Source organism: Planococcus citri, chromosome 5, assembly GCF_950023065.1.
Source record: "Planococcus citri chromosome 5, ihPlaCitr1.1, whole genome shotgun sequence".
NCBI classification, from domain to species: domain Eukaryota; kingdom Metazoa; phylum Arthropoda; class Insecta; order Hemiptera; family Pseudococcidae; genus Planococcus; species Planococcus citri.
In genome coordinates, this window is record NC_088681.1 from 60,605,388 (window position 1) to 60,624,347 (window position 18,960).

Here is an 18,960-nt window from a genome sequence, read left to right on the forward strand (position 1 = left end):
ACAGTTTCTAGCTTTTTGAAAAATACATCTATGTTACCTTGTGGTGGCCTATATAGAGAGATAACATTCAATTTTCCCATGATGGATGTCATAGCTGCAACCTCAAAGTCCCCCTCCTGTGATATACAAGTGATATCCCCTCTGTTTTTAAATACAAGTTTCAAGTGATTTGATATTAGGATACATGTACCACCACCCCTCTTTATTTTCCTACAGAAATATGATACAACCTGGTAATCACCAATGTGCACAAATGGGATGTTCTCAGCAGATATCCAGTGTTCTGTAATGCATGCTATATGGACACTGTTACATTTCAGAGTATGGCTGAGTAGATGCACCTTGCCAGACATTGACTGCACATTCTGCGTAATTACATTCAGATTAAACTTTGGTGTGTGGGGGGGATTGGATTTCAGGGTAGAAAGGGATGACTTTGTGATGGTATGATATGATTTAGTATTAGCTAAAGGAGGGTGCCGTTCAGCCTCAGAAAGAGGGTTTTCGTGGCTTAGTAATGAAAAGGATAGGTATTCTGGGGATGTGGGATGGAATTGGCTGGCAAAACTGGGATATTAGGATGAGATTGGGTATATGGAAAAGAAAGCTGGTGAATCGTAGGTGGAGGTTGGCTTAGATAAGTTTGGAGGTCTGATAATACAGGATGCATAGGTAGGTGTGCTGGTGTGACAGGATATGTAGGCTGTGCAGAGACTGTATTTTGCACATTCTGGTTTAGGCGCTGTGGGTGAAACTGGCCTGTTCCAGTTAGTGCAGGAGCTGAAGGAACCACAGACATTTTGACAGTAGTGATGCCATTTTGGATACTAGGAGTATGAGGGAAAACGTTCCTGTAATTGGATGGATGAGGTTTATAAGAGGTATCCCCACACAGAGCAGAATTCCTATTAACATGAACATTTTTAGTATTATTCAGGTTACTACTTCGATTTCTAGAATTATTATAGTTACCATTATGATTAGTAATTTTAGAGCTACTAACACCAAGATTAGTTCCATTATGACTACGTTTATAATTAACATTAGATCGGATGTAGGATTTATTATATTTAACACGACGAGGTGCTACACATTCACCTACTCCGGAAAGTTTCATCAACATGATATGCATATTTTTACAAAGTTGAAATTTACCTTCATAATTCAAGTGTCGTCCATGTCTCACATAATGGTAGGTTGGAGGTTTGTAGCAACGGTAGTGTACTCTAGCATGATTCATTACCTGAATGAGGGAGCGCATGTGCAAGTTGACTTTACTAATTTTATCATCAAGGGAGCGTTCCTGGTAGGTGAATGGTATTTCGTATTGTATGATATTTGTCCTTTCAGCCACATTTCTAACTATCTGGATATGCCTATTAATTTCATCAGTTGTTGGAGAGTTAGAACCACCGTATATTATTACAGCATCATTTTTGGTGTAATCTTGAGTGAGAGTGTCTAGGTCACTTGTGCAATCCACAAGTGAATAACCTGGCTTGAAAAGCGCCTCCACATGAATAGACGGATCTACGCGCTGGAGAATCCCTTTCAGTCTTCGTACATGACTGTCTCCGACCAAGAGTACATTTATTTTGCCATTCGACCTGCGCAGCTTTGCTCGGGGTGGTGTAATTACATCATTATCGTCATTTTTAGTAGAGATGTCACCTTGATTTGGATTATGTATGATCACATTTGGGAAAATATGCTCAGGTGTAGGATCTATTTTTTTCTCCAGGTCACTGAGTTGTTTTAGCGCTAATTTTAATGCAGCCTCTAGGTCAGCCACTCTTTTCAGCAGATTAGGCAATTCCTTGACGTGTTGATAGTCATTGAACTCTTCAATCTGAGACAGATTTGAGTATTCTGCATCAGAGTCAGTACTAATATCGTCAGCAACGTTGATATCATCAACCAACTTGTAGTTTTCTATGGGGGGAATCGGAGTTGACGTAGCTGCACCAGCGTTGGGAAACCCATCAGTAGTATCAACAGTGATAAGATTATTATCCAAAGCACATTTTGGCTGCAATGAGATATTCACATTCGTCGCAGCAGTTTCCTTTTCAGGTTTCAGTTTGGATGGTAAGGAGATGTTCTTTTTAGTATTAACTGAAACAGAGACATTATGATCATGTTCTTTTCCATTTGAACCAACTAGTCGCGATTTTCCAGGAGAGATCTGGATTGAAGCTGGGCATTTTGAGACTGTGCACTTATAGGTGAAATTTCCATTGACACATTGACGAACTTCTCTATATTTATTTCCACTGTGGTGGAAGTAAGTTACCATTTTTGCCTTTATTTGCGTAGCTGCAACCCAAACAACACATGTATTCTGCTATCCCAGTCTGCACTCTATTGGTCATAAGAGTAACTAATCAACCACAGGACCAGTTCTGTTTAGTACGCCATAAAATGGTCGCGGAGCTTTCTGGTACTAGTATTGAACTTGCAATCAATAACAACACGGCCTTTTGTGGGAAACGAGTGTGGTACAATGACTCAACCAATTTTGAGAAAATAGCTCAAATTACGATCCACTTAAGTTAAAACACCCGAATTTCTGCTCACCGTACACACCAGGAAGAGTGGGAACGTCGAAACGATATAAATATTCAGGATCACCAGAAAAATTAGCCATTTAAGTCACTTTTCACGACACACTCGTTATCAGTAAACTATCTGCCCGAGTTCACGAAATAATCGAATTATTTATTGTTTATGCATTAAGAAACCGCCGAATAAGCTACTGAGTAATACACGGACACTTCATGCATCTATATAAACCAATTTGAGTTTAAAAAAATCACGTTTTTTCAGAAATATACGCAAATTATTACGGAGCATAAAATGATAACAACTCACTTAAACAAAGGTAGATTGGATTTGTCTGATTCAAGAATTTTCTCCATTAAAAAATTTAAAGTAAACGATTCAATCATAATATCAGGGTATCAGGATCTCGTAATTATTTGGGGGGACGGGGGAGGAGAAACGAGCACCTAATCCCATATCACAGCTTTTCAAAATTAGGTACCTATTCTGAAGGTTCATTCAGGGATCATACTAAATTTTTCCCCAAAAAATTATCAAAAATAGGGCGTGTACAAAAATCCAGAAAGCTGAATTCGTGCATTTTCCTGCCTCCAAAATAAAATTTCATACCTACCATGTCAACTCTACCCACACTCTCCCCTTCCTCCAAAAATCAAGTTTTCAGGGAGTCTCCAGATTTTTAAAATATTCTAACATAGGTATTTTTTGAGATTTTTTTCTCCATTAAGGTAGATACGATTTTACAGTCGAAGTTCTTGGAATTTTTTGCACTATGGAAATTTTGTCGTAGAAACGAGACGAATATGGCAATTTTCAAGAAAGGCACGGATTTTTAGCAATTTGTGGGAAAACAGCAAAATTTTTCAACAATTTTTTAGCCAAAAAGTGAAACATGGGCAATTAAAAAGGAAATAAAAATTTTTCGCAATTGAGGTAATAAAGCAATATTTTTTAGCAATTTTGCTAAAGAGCGAAAAATTTGGAAATTTTTGGCAAAGAGTAGGACAAGTCAAAAAGCTTTTTCGTAATTTCTGTGAAAAAAAAAACATAAAAAAAACAAGGCTTTTTCACAACTTTTTGCAAAAAAATCGAGATTTTTAGGCAGTTTTTGACAAAAATGTGAGAATTTTTGAAATTGTTCGTCAAAAAACAGTACTTTGTCTCAATTTTTGGCAAGAAACGAGACTTTTTGCAATTTTTGGCAGATAGAAAAATTTGAACAACATCGATTCCTGGAATTTGAAAAAAAAACTTTCAAGTGAGCCAAAATTTTGAAAACGTAACCTTTTATCAAGTTTGGCAGTATCTCTCCCTCCAATTTTTTAGATATTTCAAACATCAACTACATATAAAATCTTGGAAGGGAGAGGAGAAAGGGGCCAATTTTTTTCAAACGTCAACACTCATCAGTAGGGCTAGGATTTTTATGATAATGCTTTTTTTTTTTTTGTAGCAACACCCTACACGGCATAAATACGTATATTTTCTTTGCGTTTCATTCCATTCTGAGGCGAATGGTGAAAGTTGATAGTGCTTTTTTTTGCTTTTTTTGGTTGTAAATGCTTTTAAATGCTTATTTTGGACCAAAAAGGCGAAAATTTTACTTTTTTGGGGCCTTTTTTCGTCGTTAGTGCTTTTTTTGGTGAAAAATTGGTAAAATTGAAGAAATTAGTTCCAAAAATACAAAAATTTATCAACTTTCTGCACATTTTTGAAACCAAAAAAAATTGTTGAAAAAAGATTATCTCAAAAAACAAGGAAGGAAAAACTGAAAAATAACAGATTCAGTTTTCATTTTTCAATTTTTATTTTATTTTATTCATTTTTCTAATTTTTAGTTTCAGTTTTTTCCTTTTTTTTTTCATTTTCTTCTTTTCGTTCATTTTGGTTCAAGTTGTACATATATTTAAGGGAGGTATCTTGCTGGGTTTGAAAAAAACCTTCATTTTGATATGTAACAAGGTAGGATTTGATAGCGCTTTTTTTTGCCTTTTTCTTACATTTTTATTGCTTTTTTATAGCGCTTAAAACGTGTTTGATAGCGCTTAAAAATCCTAGCCCTACTCATGGGAGATGGGATTTAGGTTGCTCATATTTTATTGTGAATTTCACAACCCCTGACCCGCAAAAAATGGATTAGAATGGCATTTCAAAAATTTTCAAACATTTGGGATCGAGTGATTTTTTACAAATCAACCCGTCCCCAATTCACCATCCACCCTACCCAAAAAATACATGAATAAAAAACGAACCTTAGAGAACAATTTTGACCTCAAAACGTTCGTTTCGAGAGGATTTATGTATGTACATTGTTCGCCTGATTTGACGAATATTTCTACCAAAAAAAATAAATTGATAATTTGAGCACAAAAAGAACATCTGAAATCCCACGATGGGCGAAGAGGAAAGGGGAGAAGGGGTTTCAAATTTCTCAAGATTTGCAAAATCAGCGCCTACGCCTACATCATCGTTTGCAAATATTTTTTGGCAGCGTCCACCTTTCCTTTCTTCAGTTTTAAAATTATTCAACACTTGGCAGCGCCTCAAAAATGTTATGAAAAAATTTGGCACAAATTCTTCCCCGAATCAGAGCGTTGATTCCTATTTTAAAACATGCAAAAATCAACGCCGCAGGAACAAAACGTATAAAAATGAGAAAATACCGATTCTCAAGATTTTCGGAGGGTTTCCCCTCCCCCTCGCCCGGTCTGTTTCAAGGCTCAATTGGGGAAATGTTTGCTATACTTAAATTGGATGCGTTTTCGTAGTTCATAAAATTTCTGGGGCATACAACGCACCCCCTCCCCCCTTACATAGTCCATTTTGAGATAAAAATTATTCTCCGAAGTTCACTATAGTAATGAATAATTGAATAAAATATGATTTTCAAAGTATTCGAGCATTTCCACCTCCCTACTTCCTCCCTCCAATTTACTGCAAGTCCTTCAAACCTTCATGCTTCAGAGGTCCTGCTGCAGTTTCAAATCACTCATTTCAATTTCTCATCGATGGTTGGAAAATTCATTCGACATTTATGAATTTTAATAATATTGCTTTCAAAAGTTTCCACAAAACAATTTTCTCTCCTCGCCACTGAGTTTGGAGAATTTTTTGGATGCGGAGTCGACGAAATCGATGTGATTTAAAAGTACCCGCGCAAAAATAATCAACCTCGGGTACGAGTATTTGGTAAAAAATATTTGGTTCTTTTTTTTCAAAATTTTCCAAAGTATTCTTCATAGCCCTCATTCTTTCAATATTCCAACACAACATCGTCATATTCCTGAGAAAAAATTTTCATCATTTTTCTTTCATCTTCTCCTCAACTTCAGTTTCAAAAAAACCACCACCGAGCCCAAAAATACATCAATTTAAAAATTCACAACACGTCGCAAATAAAAACCAAACAAGACGTCCGAAAGAAAATCAAAAGCCAAAGTCTCCGCACACAGAGACCAAAAGGCACACCAATCATTTCACAACAAATCACGACGACAAGAGCGAAAGATAAGTGCACCGAGGGATAAATCCTCGAATGATTTTCACGAATATGTAAATCCTTCAAAGTACTGGTAACGTTCGTGAAATTGTACGTGCTCGCATTACTCGTACTTTCTTGCTTTTGCCAGGTTGGTTTTTTCCTTCAACTTACACAAATAAGTACGTAATATACCTATGTATACTTTTACATATTCTGCGGTCGTTTATGTACCTCGAGGGATTATGCGAGATTTTTTTTTCCAACGTAGGTAAAATACTACAACATAGGTATATTAGGTAATACCATTAGTCCACAGAGAGAGAGAGAGAGCAAGAGCGAGAAAAGGAAAAGGTTGCTTTTACAGTATGAAACACGAGTATCGTGAGAGTATAAAATACTACATATACAATTTTGAAACTTTCTTTTTACTTACCTACTTACCCATTCTACATTGGGAATTTTTTGTTTCTTTGCTAAAAGCTATTTCGTATAAAAAGAGGAATAACTTATTAGAAAAAATTACCTATTTGAAAATCAATAATTCTCCACGATGAGTCTTCTTCCTCATCTATTGTTATATCAGTTCGCAATTCGAGTATTCGTCTCCCCCGCCCCCCTTCGCCATCTCTATCGCATATTATATCGTCGAGTATACGTAAGTAAAATGGTATATGTAAAAGATTGTGGGTTCATAACCCGAGGAAAGATTTTAAATGGAAATGCTATGTTCATAACGGAAATATGTGCGCTTTAATGTAAATGAAACGTACAATGGTAGACGCGTTCACGCCTGGGAGCGATTTTTCCTTTCCTTGCTATTTTTTTGCCGACGTCCACGACTCCCTCTGCCACTCCAGCTCGCCCAGTCTTTCGAATGAAAAAATATTCGGTTTGTTTTTCACTACATACGTATAAGGGAACTCTACATATTCGTATATATGCTCCCAAAAGCATCGAATATGAAAATCTACTCTACCCAACGTAAAAATGTATCCCAAGATGATGAGAAAACAAAAGGAAGGGGGGAGAGAAGAGGTTTTTAAAAGGGTACGAAGAATTTTCAAATTCCTATAATAATGCTCGTGTAGTAAAAAAGACGACTTTACGAAGAAATTGCTTCTATAAAAAAAGCATTAAAAATGAGAAGAAAATTTTCCAAAGGGAAGGTATCAAAAGAGGAAAATATTGAGACAAAAAACCCTGGAAATTTCCAGCACAATGTGATAGAAGGTCGGGTTAATTTCCTCGATATATCGACATTTTCAAAGGGTTGAATACACGTAGAAATTCCATCGTTTACACGTAAATTCCTTCATATTTTCTTTACTTCGGTCAAAACACGAAGTAAACGACCCAGGTACTAGAAACTCGAGTGTATAAAGTGAGCTAAACGCAGCTAATTAGAACGCTTGACCGAGTCAATGTTACGTAATTTGCCCTTAAACCAAAACAAAATTCCAATTAACGTGGCACAGTCGATGAAATTTAACGCTCTATTGTTACAAGTAAAGAGTAACCGTGTGTATTGTGCTCATAGGTAAGTACTTTATACATTGTAAGGGAACAGACGACTACGTAGGTACAACTTCTCGATCGCAGCTTTACACTCTTGAAACGTGTTGGGGGCTGGAAACCAGAGCTCAAACAGCCTTTAAGCGAAACTTTATCGAAAACGGAAACAAAGTACCCTCCACTAGCAGAAGTTGACGTTGAATAAGTTTGTAATTTTTTTCAACACTTCTTCTCTTTCTCTTGTGGTTCTTCCTCTTGAAAACTTGCTCCTAGTTCCTTTACGTAATATCGAAGATCTTACCAACAGATGCTGTAAAATGCTTATTTTGGATGAGATTGTTGAATTGCTGGAACTAGAAATAGGGTATTGAAAAAGGAAACAGAAAAATTTGTTGAAAATAGTGCGAAACTTTCCGAGTTGCTAGTGGACTTTTCTACAGATTTGGAGCAAAGTAGGTAGTATCTCATTCTCGAGAGAAATGCGATATTGTGTCTCGTTTGAGATGAGTGTGAAATAAAATTTACCACGATGAAAAACAAGATTCTCATTTTTCAAAAAAGAACCAAAAAAGTCGAGATAGAGTGAACAAAGTTAAGCCATACGTTTTTGTGTATTTCTGTACCTGCACTTTCAGGAAGAAAATTCTTCATCTTCGCAGTTTAACAAAGCAGAACTGAATGGAAATTTGATCCTGAACACACTCGTACAGACGGTGTTGATTGTTGAGTTGACTCGCGACATATTATGAAGAATGTCGACACGTTGGAAAAAAGCAGGAAGTGAAGTAAGTTAGCTTGCGAGTTGATATGTATGTATAAATACGAGCTAGGGAAACTGAGAAAACGTACTTCAGTCTACACATTTCCTGTCTTTCTCTATCACACATCAGAATTTCCTTCTTTGACTTATTTCGTGCAATCCTAAAGACTTTTTCTAGTCATTTATTGGATTATTTATAATGAATGAAACAAAAAAAAAAACAAAAAAATGGAAAACAGAAATGAAAACTATATAAAAATAAGAGTAGCTAGAAATGTCGCAAACGTTGTTTAAAATGGTCCAAACTGATCAACTTTGAGTTAAAATTACTAAAAATGTTGAAAAATTAATTAAGTAGGTAGGTTCGTGAATAAAAAAGTGTTCGTGTTGTAAAAGGTGAAATTAATTGATTATATGTATAATGTGCGAAAAAGGAGAAAAACACTACATTCAAATCAGGTACAACTGCATAATTATAGAAGTGAATAAAATCACCTAACAAAAATTAATCTGCTCCAAATTTGATAAGATCATCTTTGCGACTAATTTACTAAAAAGGCCATAGAGATGGCTCAAAAATTCGTTGAAACGATGCTAATATAAATAAAATATTAAAAACTTTCAAAAAAAAAATCATAGAAAAATTGAAAAATATTTTAAAAGTTGTAGAATTTACTGTCATGCCAATATTAAAGATTAAAAATATCAAAAATTGACCAATTTCTCTTCAAACATGCTAAAAAACTTGAAAAAAATGATAAAATTTAGCCAAATTAACTGCAAGAAAATGTTCATAAAATATTACCAAATCAAAAACCAGATTTTTGCTCAAAATATTACAAATTTGATTGAATTATTTCGGAAAATGACAAAAAAATTATTCAAAAAATGTCAATCGTGAAGAATTACAAAAAAATGTATCATGAAAATTGCACGATTTGCACCAAAATTTATAGAAATGTCGTGAAAATAATATTTATTCAAACATTCCAAAAATTGTTCAAAACATGTTTAAAGTAGCAAAATTCGCAAAAAAAAATTGCAAAAAATGACCAAAAAAATAATCAAAATGATGTAAAATTAGCTAGTTCATATAAACCAATCATAATGCTTTGAAAATGCTTCAAAAGGACACTAAAAATATTGGGAAAATTGAAAAAAAAATTGGATAGAAATGGCGTAAAATTTGATGAAAATCGCTAAAAATGTCGTAATAATTATTTGAAATTATGATAAGAAGGATAAAATTGCATGAAAATTGCTCAAAATACAAAACTACTCAAAATCCATAAAATTCGTACAAAATCGCGAGGAAAATGATGAAATGACTCGAAAATGAACGAATAATCAAAAAAGTTGTAGAAAAAATCTTGAATAAAGCAGCGCAACTGGCGCCAAAGTTACTAAAAATGAGTAAACATGAAAAATAAAACATTTAAAACCCGGATTTGATGAAATAAGTCAACACAAAAATTGTTGAAAATTCTCAAATTTGTAAAATTTATGCAAAAATTAATGAAAATGACGTCAAAATAAATACTCAGGTTGGAAATATGTAAAATGAAGTTACCTGAAGAAAGACTGTTAATGAGTTCTCAGTGGAAAATGATTGGATCTGATCAGGTCAGATGAAGTCATATCCAGTCAAAAACGTTTGATCAGATTAGGCCAGAACTGAACATCCCCCAGATCCAAGTTGAGCAGACCAGAATATGATCCACTTGTAATGTCAATTCAGATCTGTTCAAACCAGATCAAATCGAAATGAGATCGGATCCAGCCTGTTTGATCAGATCGATCTTACTACAAGGGTTCCCCCAAGAAAGTCTTTTCAAAAAATCATGAAAATGATAAATTTCAAAAAAATTGTCTAAGATGCCATTCAAAAGTTACAATAACCGAAAAAAATGTCTAAAAATTCAAAATAAAAAGCATGCAAGATTTTTAAAAATTCACTAAAAAAGGTTCAAAGTGGCATTAAAATGAATCAAAATTTTTGAAAACTGTTCAAATGTATATCCCAAAAGTCGTTGCTCAATTTTGGTCAAAACTTTGGAAAAACAAATAAAATTAGTATTACACGTAAAAGCTGTAAAGTATCCTTAAAAAAACTGTAAAAATAGTTGAAAATGTAGTAGAAATGGAAAAAAATACCACTTTAAACATTTTTAGGCAAATTCAGCCTGTTTTTTTTGTTCATCTAGAGCAATTTCTACAAAATTTTGAGCGGTTATAGCAGTTTTTAAAATTTTGGTCATTTTACATTTTTTTTGCCTATTTTTGAACAAACCCTTATTTTTAGTCCAATTTAACCATTTTTGTGTGCATCTTGAACAATTTTTATAAAATTTTGAAAAATTTTGGTCAGTTTGCATTTTTTGACAATTTTTGGTGTTTGCGCCAATTGCAACAGCTTTTTCGAGCATTTTTAGCAGGTTTTAAATCTCAAACAATCCTTGGAATTTTTTTCTCAGTTTGCATTTTTTTAAAGCAATTGCAAAACTTGTTTTCAAATTTCCTCTCAAATTGTTGAATTTCCACAAAAAAATTACCAAAAATATGACGATTTCTTTAAGCACATCAATCGACCATTTTGAATGATTGAAAATATATTTTAATTTGGTTTGAATTGCAATTATTTTTCATCATTTCTCCCACGGGCATTTCAAACAATTTTCACGATAATCCGAGTTATTTCTTCTGAGTTTTGCTCAATTCTCGTGACATTTCAATCAACTTATTTCAAAAAAATTCTATTCATCTACCGATCATTTCAAATTTCTCATTAATAGATAACATAATCAGAACATAGGTAATTGATCACCCATATCACTTCTACGCCAACACTGCCCCATTACCAACATCTCCCTGGAGAGATTTACGTAATATACTTTCTCTTTGTTCGATATTTGCATAATTTCAGGCCAAAAAGGTACGTATTTTAAATTCGCCTCAAAATTTTGTTTAGGGTGCCAAAATATTTGTAATTCGACAACAAAGCGTTCCTCGACACAAAAGATCGGATGCCAGTTTATATAGCTTTCTGAGCACAGACCCCCAGCGGCACAGCACAGCGCAACATCGCGTATATTTAGACCATAGAAAAGCAAGGAGGAGTAAACAGGGTCAACGTGAAACGCAGTGAAATGTATAATAAAAGGAGTAAATTGAGTTTTACCTAATAACTAATATACGTCGTCGTCGTCGTCGACTCGTCGTCATCGTTCTCGGTAATAGGAAGAGCCGAGAAGAGGCACTAGGCAGGTATATATTCCTAATAATACACAACGACAAACGATGCAAAATGTACAATATAAAGGACTCGGCTTATAATTTCATAATGTTCAGACTCGCAGAGGTATTATAATATAATATAAAGCTTTGCTAGCTTGCTGTCGAAAATTCAACAATGCTTGGTCGAGTGTTTGAAATACGAGCACAGACACACAACACAACCAGCTCTCAGTTCGCAATCAGTTTGGTAATACGTTACGTATATATGTACTTACGAGTACAAAATACGTTTCCATATTATTTTAAGATGCTTTTTGAAAGCTTATTGCGCGTATTTTCTACTTTGAGCTTGCGAAGTAAAAATTTAAATGCTTGATAGCGAAGGTTATTTTTTCGTTTCAGTTCTTACTCGTATATGCCTTGAGAAGTTCTTGTTTGAGTATACCAAAGCTCTTACTTTCATTTAAGTACATATTTCATATACGCAGGTCTGGATTCGAAACATTATCGAGTCTACGAGTCAATGAAATGAACTCGGTCGAGGCACAGGTAAACAATAAGGAACTAATGAGTTCATTGTGGTTTCGCGTCGGTGGTTCGAGGGTTTGAAATAGACGACCGCAAAGCAACTGGTGGGGACGTTTTAGCTGTTTGCATAAAAGCAATGCAGGCGCATTCGATGAATACGAGGTAATAATTTCGTACTACATACAAGAAACACAGTTTGATTGATTCGATAACGACGTTTGAATACAAAATGCTTACCCGGTCGCCTTATCTCTTATGTTACCCAGTCAGTAGTCACTATCGTTGTCAGATAAACCTATTTATAAATATTATAAAGAAACTCGACGGTCGACGCTTTAAAATACTGTTCGAATCGAATGAAAACATTCTAGCCATTCTAGGAAAAGATGACGAATGTCTTCGGAATGCTCGTTCGTTGTTTCTACGTATTCTCATACTAGTGTTAAATCACATTTATACAGAAATGCTCGACTCGCTGCATGAATTCGCATATCCATTCAAGCTAAGTATACTATTTCAACGTAATCAGCAGAAATATTCCCCTCCTCTCCCCTCACACATACATCATCAAATCTGGTAAAATTGCAAGTGCTATACCTATCATTTTCAGATTTGCATTTTTTTGAAAATTAAAATTACACTCGTGCAAAGAATCATTTAATCAAAATGTTGAAATTTAATTCGTACCTTATGCCATTTTTGAAACCCGAATTTCAAAAAGATTGAAGGCGTGAAGGTTTCTAAACGTTATAGACCGAAAAATGAAATCTAAGACCAAAATAAAATCGAATTTTTCTCGTTTGCAGGCTCAATGTACAATAATTTATTTACATAAGTACCTACTTCAATCCATATTTTCGAGAAAATTTTTGAAAATCCAGACTTCATAACGACTCAAAAGTTGAACCAGTAATTTCAACAAACCCCTCTCCCCTCAGAATAGATTTCTCAACATCTAGAAGTTCACCATCAACAAACGGGCCTCCTTCAAAAATTCCATTTAAATTATCCTAAGGAGGGCTATATGAGGACGATGTCCTAATAGCAAGAATTTCAGCTTTCCAGACTCCCGCAGGCTCAATGTACAATAATTTATTTACATACTTCAATCCATATTTTCGAGAAATTTTTTGAAAATCCAAAAATTCTTCGAAGACTTCATAACGACTCGAAAGTTGAACCAGTAATTTCAACAAACCCCTCTCCCCTCAGAATAGATTTCTCAACATCTAGAAGTTCACCATCAAACGGGCCTCCTTCAAAAATCACATTTAAATTATCGTAAGGAGGGCTTGTGTAGGAGGACGATGTCCTAATAGCAAGAATTTCAGCTTTCCAGTCATCGAATTCAGGATCGTCGCAGTCACGAATAAAGTAATTTAATTCGACTGCTGGAACTTGCAGATGATGATTATTTTTTCAAATCATTTTCAGCAAGATTTGCCTCAGTAAAAAAAATCTTGGCTGAAGATATCTCAACATGCAAGACAAGATGAAAAAACAGGAAAACATCACGATTTTAAGCCGAACAACTTTCTAAATATAAGTACCCATTTAACTTTTTTAGAAGAGAGGGGCAGGCAACATTTTTTCAGATTTCTTTAATCATCTGCTCAAAAAAAAAAAAAAAAAAACGATTCAAAATTCTGAGATTTTCAATTTGTTTCTTTTGATAACACTCTGAGAAATTTTTTTAAACTTTCGAAGAGAGCACAAATCAAAATGTCAAATTTTGAAACAGAACAGAGTATAACATTACTTATTTTTTGGGGTGAGGGGAGAGGGGCTGGATAAAATTCAATTCGATTTAATATCATCGAAGACTTAATGAAAGAGAGCAAAATTGAAAATTTCAAAGTTTGATTAAAAAACTAAACATGCGATATTTTCCATTTTTGTTGGGGGGGAGGAGGGAGGATGAGGAGGAGTCGAAAATTTTCTGGATTTTTTTCACTAAGGTAAAGTGGGGTAATTCCGATAGCAAGCCCTAGCTTTGTTGCAAAACCCATTTTGGCACAAATCATGAAGAAAGTAGGTAGTTTTAGTGCTAACCTACACCCATTAATGATCAGATGGTTCATCTGCTCTGTTTTGTCAAGTCTGTGCAGTGTTCAAAATCTGAATGCCCAAATCCTTTGCCGCAAAAAACAGTGCACTTTTGAAACTCGTTTTTATCGTTCAAAACTTGTTAAAAAATTCTGTTTAGAAGCTGATATTTGATGAATACGTATTAAAGTGTCAGTACCTCTTTTGATTTTGCTTTTATAATTATTTGTTTGGTGGCATTGAATTATTAAACATGTCGATCATTTTTCATGCTGTGGGGTAATTCCGATAGCCCCAGCGAAATTGTCCTGCAATGTTTTTTTCGCTGTTTTGATGTATTATAGTTTTGGGGGGTCGAAATTATCAAAGAAAATTCTCAAAACGGGGCATTTTTCTCTAGTTGGTCTAGTTTTCAAAAATTATGCCTCAAAAATGCATATTTGTAAAAAAAATTTAATTTTTGTTCTAATGATTCAATTTACATGAAATAAAAACCTAAATATGCAATAAATGGTATATTTCAACATTACTGGCTCGGAATTACCCTGGGAGAATTCCTTTCCTTATAAAACTCATTATCGGAATTACCCCATTTTTAGGGCAATTCTGATAACTCAACCTTACAAAATGTTTTTTCAATTATATGTATGAAGCCTTCACACAAATCACTCTTCAATATAGTCAATGTGTAGCTGAAGGACGCAGGAATAAAGTTGTTACATCATTTTTGCCCCAAAATGTACAGGAAATCCAAAAAATGAGAAATTGCTAAAATTTTGAATTTTGCCATCGGAATTACCCCACTTTACCTTACCTCAGAAAAATTTGAAATTGAAAAAAAAACCGTAGTTCAAAACTCTGAAATTTTCTCAAGAAAAAAAAAGTTTGAAAATGAAAATTTTTGTACTTAGAACGAAAAAAAGTGGAAAATTTCAAAATTTGACCAAACTAAAAATGAGAGAAATACGCTAAATACTTGTAACAATTTTTTTGATAGGAGTGGGGCTGATCTTTCGTACTTATCGAAGAAAAAAATGAGAGAAAAATGTAAAATTTCGAACATAGAAGAGATTAATAATAAATGAAAAATTTCAAAATTTCATCCAAAAATAGAAAACTAACAATAAGAGATGATTCAATAAATAATAAGGGGGGGAAGGAAGGGAAACTTTATCTGTTTTTTTATTTTTTTAATCACTCAAGAAGAAATTTTGTTAAACTGAAATTTCCAAAATCATTATGTAATGATTAAAAAAAAGGGAAAACACAGCAAAATGTTCAACAAGCAGGACAAGATGAAAAAGAATGAAAAAACGAAGGTTTTCAAAATGACATTCTTTCAAAAGAGCTGAGGAGGGCATCGACATTTTTTCAGAAGAAAATGGTCAAAAAACCACTCTTTAGATGTCACTCCCAAAATCGGCTCAAATGTAGATAAACTCGTTAAACAGGTTGAGTATAATACACAACTCGATTTTTAGCTGCCCAACTGCATATTCACGCCTTCTGGAGCAAACTCGAAATTCTGGAGAAATTGAAAACTCGTGCTGGAGGCTCCACATTGGCTGGAAATTTTGAAACTTGGATTTGGGGGGTCAGTTTTGGACAAAATACAGTGATTCGCGTCAATTTCAAACATTTCCACACAAACGGGAGACTTTTGATTTTTTGGATTTTTTTAACTTTGAAAAAAGCTGGTCAAAAAGCCACTTTTGAGGTGTCACTCTCAAAATCGGCTCAAATGTGGATAAACTCGTTAAACAGGTCGAGTATAATACACAACTCGATTTTTAGCTGCCCAACTTCATATTCACGCTTTCTGGAGCAAATTCAAAATTCTGGAGAAATTGAAAAATTGCGCTGGAGGCTCCAGAATGGCTGGAAATAGTGAAATTTGGATTTGGGTAATTAATATGAGTTTTGGGACTTATTTTGACCATTTTTACTGATCAAGTGCGTACTTTTTAAAAAAAAGCATAAATCGCCAAAAGCAGTCAATTTTGAATTTTCAAAAATTCGCCAAAAAATCGAAAAATGAACTTGGGCAGCTGAAAATTTGGTTTTGGGGGTTTTACACTATGCTCTTTCCAAAAATCGCGGTCCCGTCCAAATCGGAGTATGACACCTCAAGAGGTTCCCTTGTTAGAAGATCTTGTTGATTTCCATATAAAAAATCAAAGTAATTTAAGGCACAAATTTTCGATAAAAATATAATTCTGATTTCAGTCACATCGAAATAATATACTTGAAAAAAATAAAATAAAATAATACTCAAATACAAAAATATAAAAACTACTAAGGAACTATTAAAATTATACTCGAACATTTACATTATGGAAAATTATGAAAATAAATTGATTCGTCGTCAAGTATCAAAAGTATGCGAATTCATCTTCTCGCCCCAAAGCTCGCCGAAGTACTTCGCATCTATCAAAATCGTTCGTACAATTATCAAATTCAGTAAGTGCACTGCCAAGTAACGCCTCACGAGCCTCGGGATATTCGTTTTCGATACATTCACGCAGTCTTTGCAACTTGAAAAACACAATTTGCTCTTCATCATTCGAATAATACCATAGTAGAATGTTGTCGAGATACCGAGTCTCCTCATCGGACATCAAGTTCAAGTAAATCGACAAAATTTCGTCCATTGGGAACGAAGCTTTGAACTGAGATACCTTTTCATCTGAATCCAAAAACCACGCCTTTGCATCTACCCAATCAACTTCTGCATCTGATACCTGAAATCTGATGACGTTGTCTTCGCACCTCATGTTTTTAATGGAATCTGCCACGAAATCTTCCTTCCATTTCGATAAATCCTGCTCCGACGACAAAAACATATTGACAAATTCCTTGACGAATATCATCCTATCCCCATCTGGACTCAATTCACGAAATGGCTTTTCACACGAGAGCATAATATTTCGTACGAGATCGAAAAGACCATCGCAAAACATGATTTCCTTTTTGAAACACGCGGCTGCTTCCGATGTACTGAATAAGTTTTCGATCGCACTATTCAACTTTTTCAAGTATAAAAAATTCTCGTACTTCTTCGGCCTCAGGAGATTGCTATACTTCAAACCATGAACAACTCGATCAGTAAAAAATGATTTGACAGCCTCTTGCAAAAAACAAGATACGTCTCTTTCTGGCGGAAAAAAATATTCCAAAAATTCAATCAGTTCTTCAAAATCACCTTTATCAATACTTGAATAACAAAATTCTTTCAGATTTTCCGTAGGCATGTGGAAGAGATGTTGAAACTCGGGCAATTTAATTACTCTACAGATACGCGCAGCATTCGAACCAAGTATTTGGAAAAGAACGTCATATCCTTCAGCGATCGAATAAGTAGCAAAATGCTTGTGTAAGATTCGTTTCGTTAATTCTTCCGCTTCCAGTTCATCGTGCTGGCAACAAAAACTCAAAAATCTGTCTAATTCGGCAAAAAATCTATTTCCGATAAGACGTGAACAATAAGAATCCGCACGGCCGTTTTTGACGAAATATTCACGTTTGAATTCGATAATTTGTTCTTCGTTATCGAAACATAACCTCATCAAATCTTCCAAAGTCGATGGATTCGCACCAACGATCAATTGCGCGTAATTTTCCATCCATATTTTTTTTCTTTCTGCAGCATCGAAATCGATTATGAGCTCGGTAAAAAATCGCAAATCGCGACAATCATTCTTCAGCTTGTAGTAGGAGGACTGATCAATGTACGATAAACAGACGATAAGTCGAGACCTCAAACGTTTTGGAAAAGACCTCCACATGCGCAAATAAAATGACACTTCCTCGCTGGGTATCACAATGGAACCCTTATTCAATTCTTCGTTTATAACTGCGAATATTTTTTGCGCAACGAAATAATTGACGGCGACGTTTTCTTCAATAACAAAATTCCAAATCAAAGGCGCGAAATCACGAAATTTTCGTTCACGAAAAACACAAACGAGAAGTCCGAAGCCGCTCAAATTGGAAAATCGCTTGTTCATCTGCATTCCTACACGATCGATATTATCGATTAGCATCTGTTTAATCGACGGAGGCAGCGAGTGAATTATGGGATCGCGGTTTTGTTGAAGTTTACTCTTGAGTCGTTTACAATTCAATACCTTGGTTTCGAACCAATCTCTGTTTATCTCTGACATCCATAACCGCTTTATAATCAAATCCAGCGAGAGTTGCAGCAACGAAGGGAGCTCGCTGTTACCGCTGTAAGAATCATTATCAGAACTATGGTAATCTTCCATTCTGAATTTCGAGCTCGCACAATTACCGCGTCCAATCAACTCTACAGGCTCTCCGAACGGAAATTCTAAAATCGTAACGAATTCTGCATTAATTAAATTGTGAAAAATACATCGAAGTCTTCAATAAAATTAATTCGCATGCAGCAATATTATTTTATCGAAATTATTGCTTATAAAGGGTTAGTTTCTCGACAAATGTTTTTTTCGAATTCAAAAAGAATGTTCAAAATGACGATGCACGTAGGTATAAATCCAATTTCATAATTCCAAAAACCACCGAATTCCTTCCACTTACACACAAAAATTGGCAAAAATAAAAAAATCTCTTTCGGCAGCTCAAAGTTTGGTTTTGAGATGGCGGTGTCAAGTTCTTTAATTGATGCGAATTTCAACTCGATCAGAGCAAAACGACTGTAAATGTTCTCTCGTTGACTCAACAGACATCGTAGCCTAATTTTTCTAAAAAAAGCGATTTTAGTGACTTCCACCAGGAAAGAATTGACCAATTTTTTTTCAATTCCAGCGTCCAGGAGAGCAACAAATCGAACGTTCGATAAGAAATCGGTACTACA

At 34.7% G+C, this 18,960-nt stretch overlaps 1 protein-coding gene across 10 annotated transcripts in view; it reads right to left on the reverse strand.

The window, feature by feature from the left end:
• The window catches only part of LOC135847616 (uncharacterized), a 170,838-nt gene that overhangs the window by 138,318 nt on the left and 13,560 nt on the right, over positions 1-18,960 (reverse strand). The window contains exon 3 of one of the 10 annotated variants that reach the window (XM_065367235.1): positions 16,320-18,453. The exons of the other annotated variants lie outside the window; for them this stretch is intronic. Coding sequence (XP_065223307.1) covers positions 16,496-18,388 — 1,893 coding nt within the window. The 5' untranslated portion in view covers positions 18,389-18,453 and the 3' untranslated portion in view covers positions 16,320-16,495. Of the gene's footprint in view, positions 1-16,319; positions 18,454-18,960 lie in introns of those variants that run through there. 10 annotated transcript variants of the gene reach the window in all.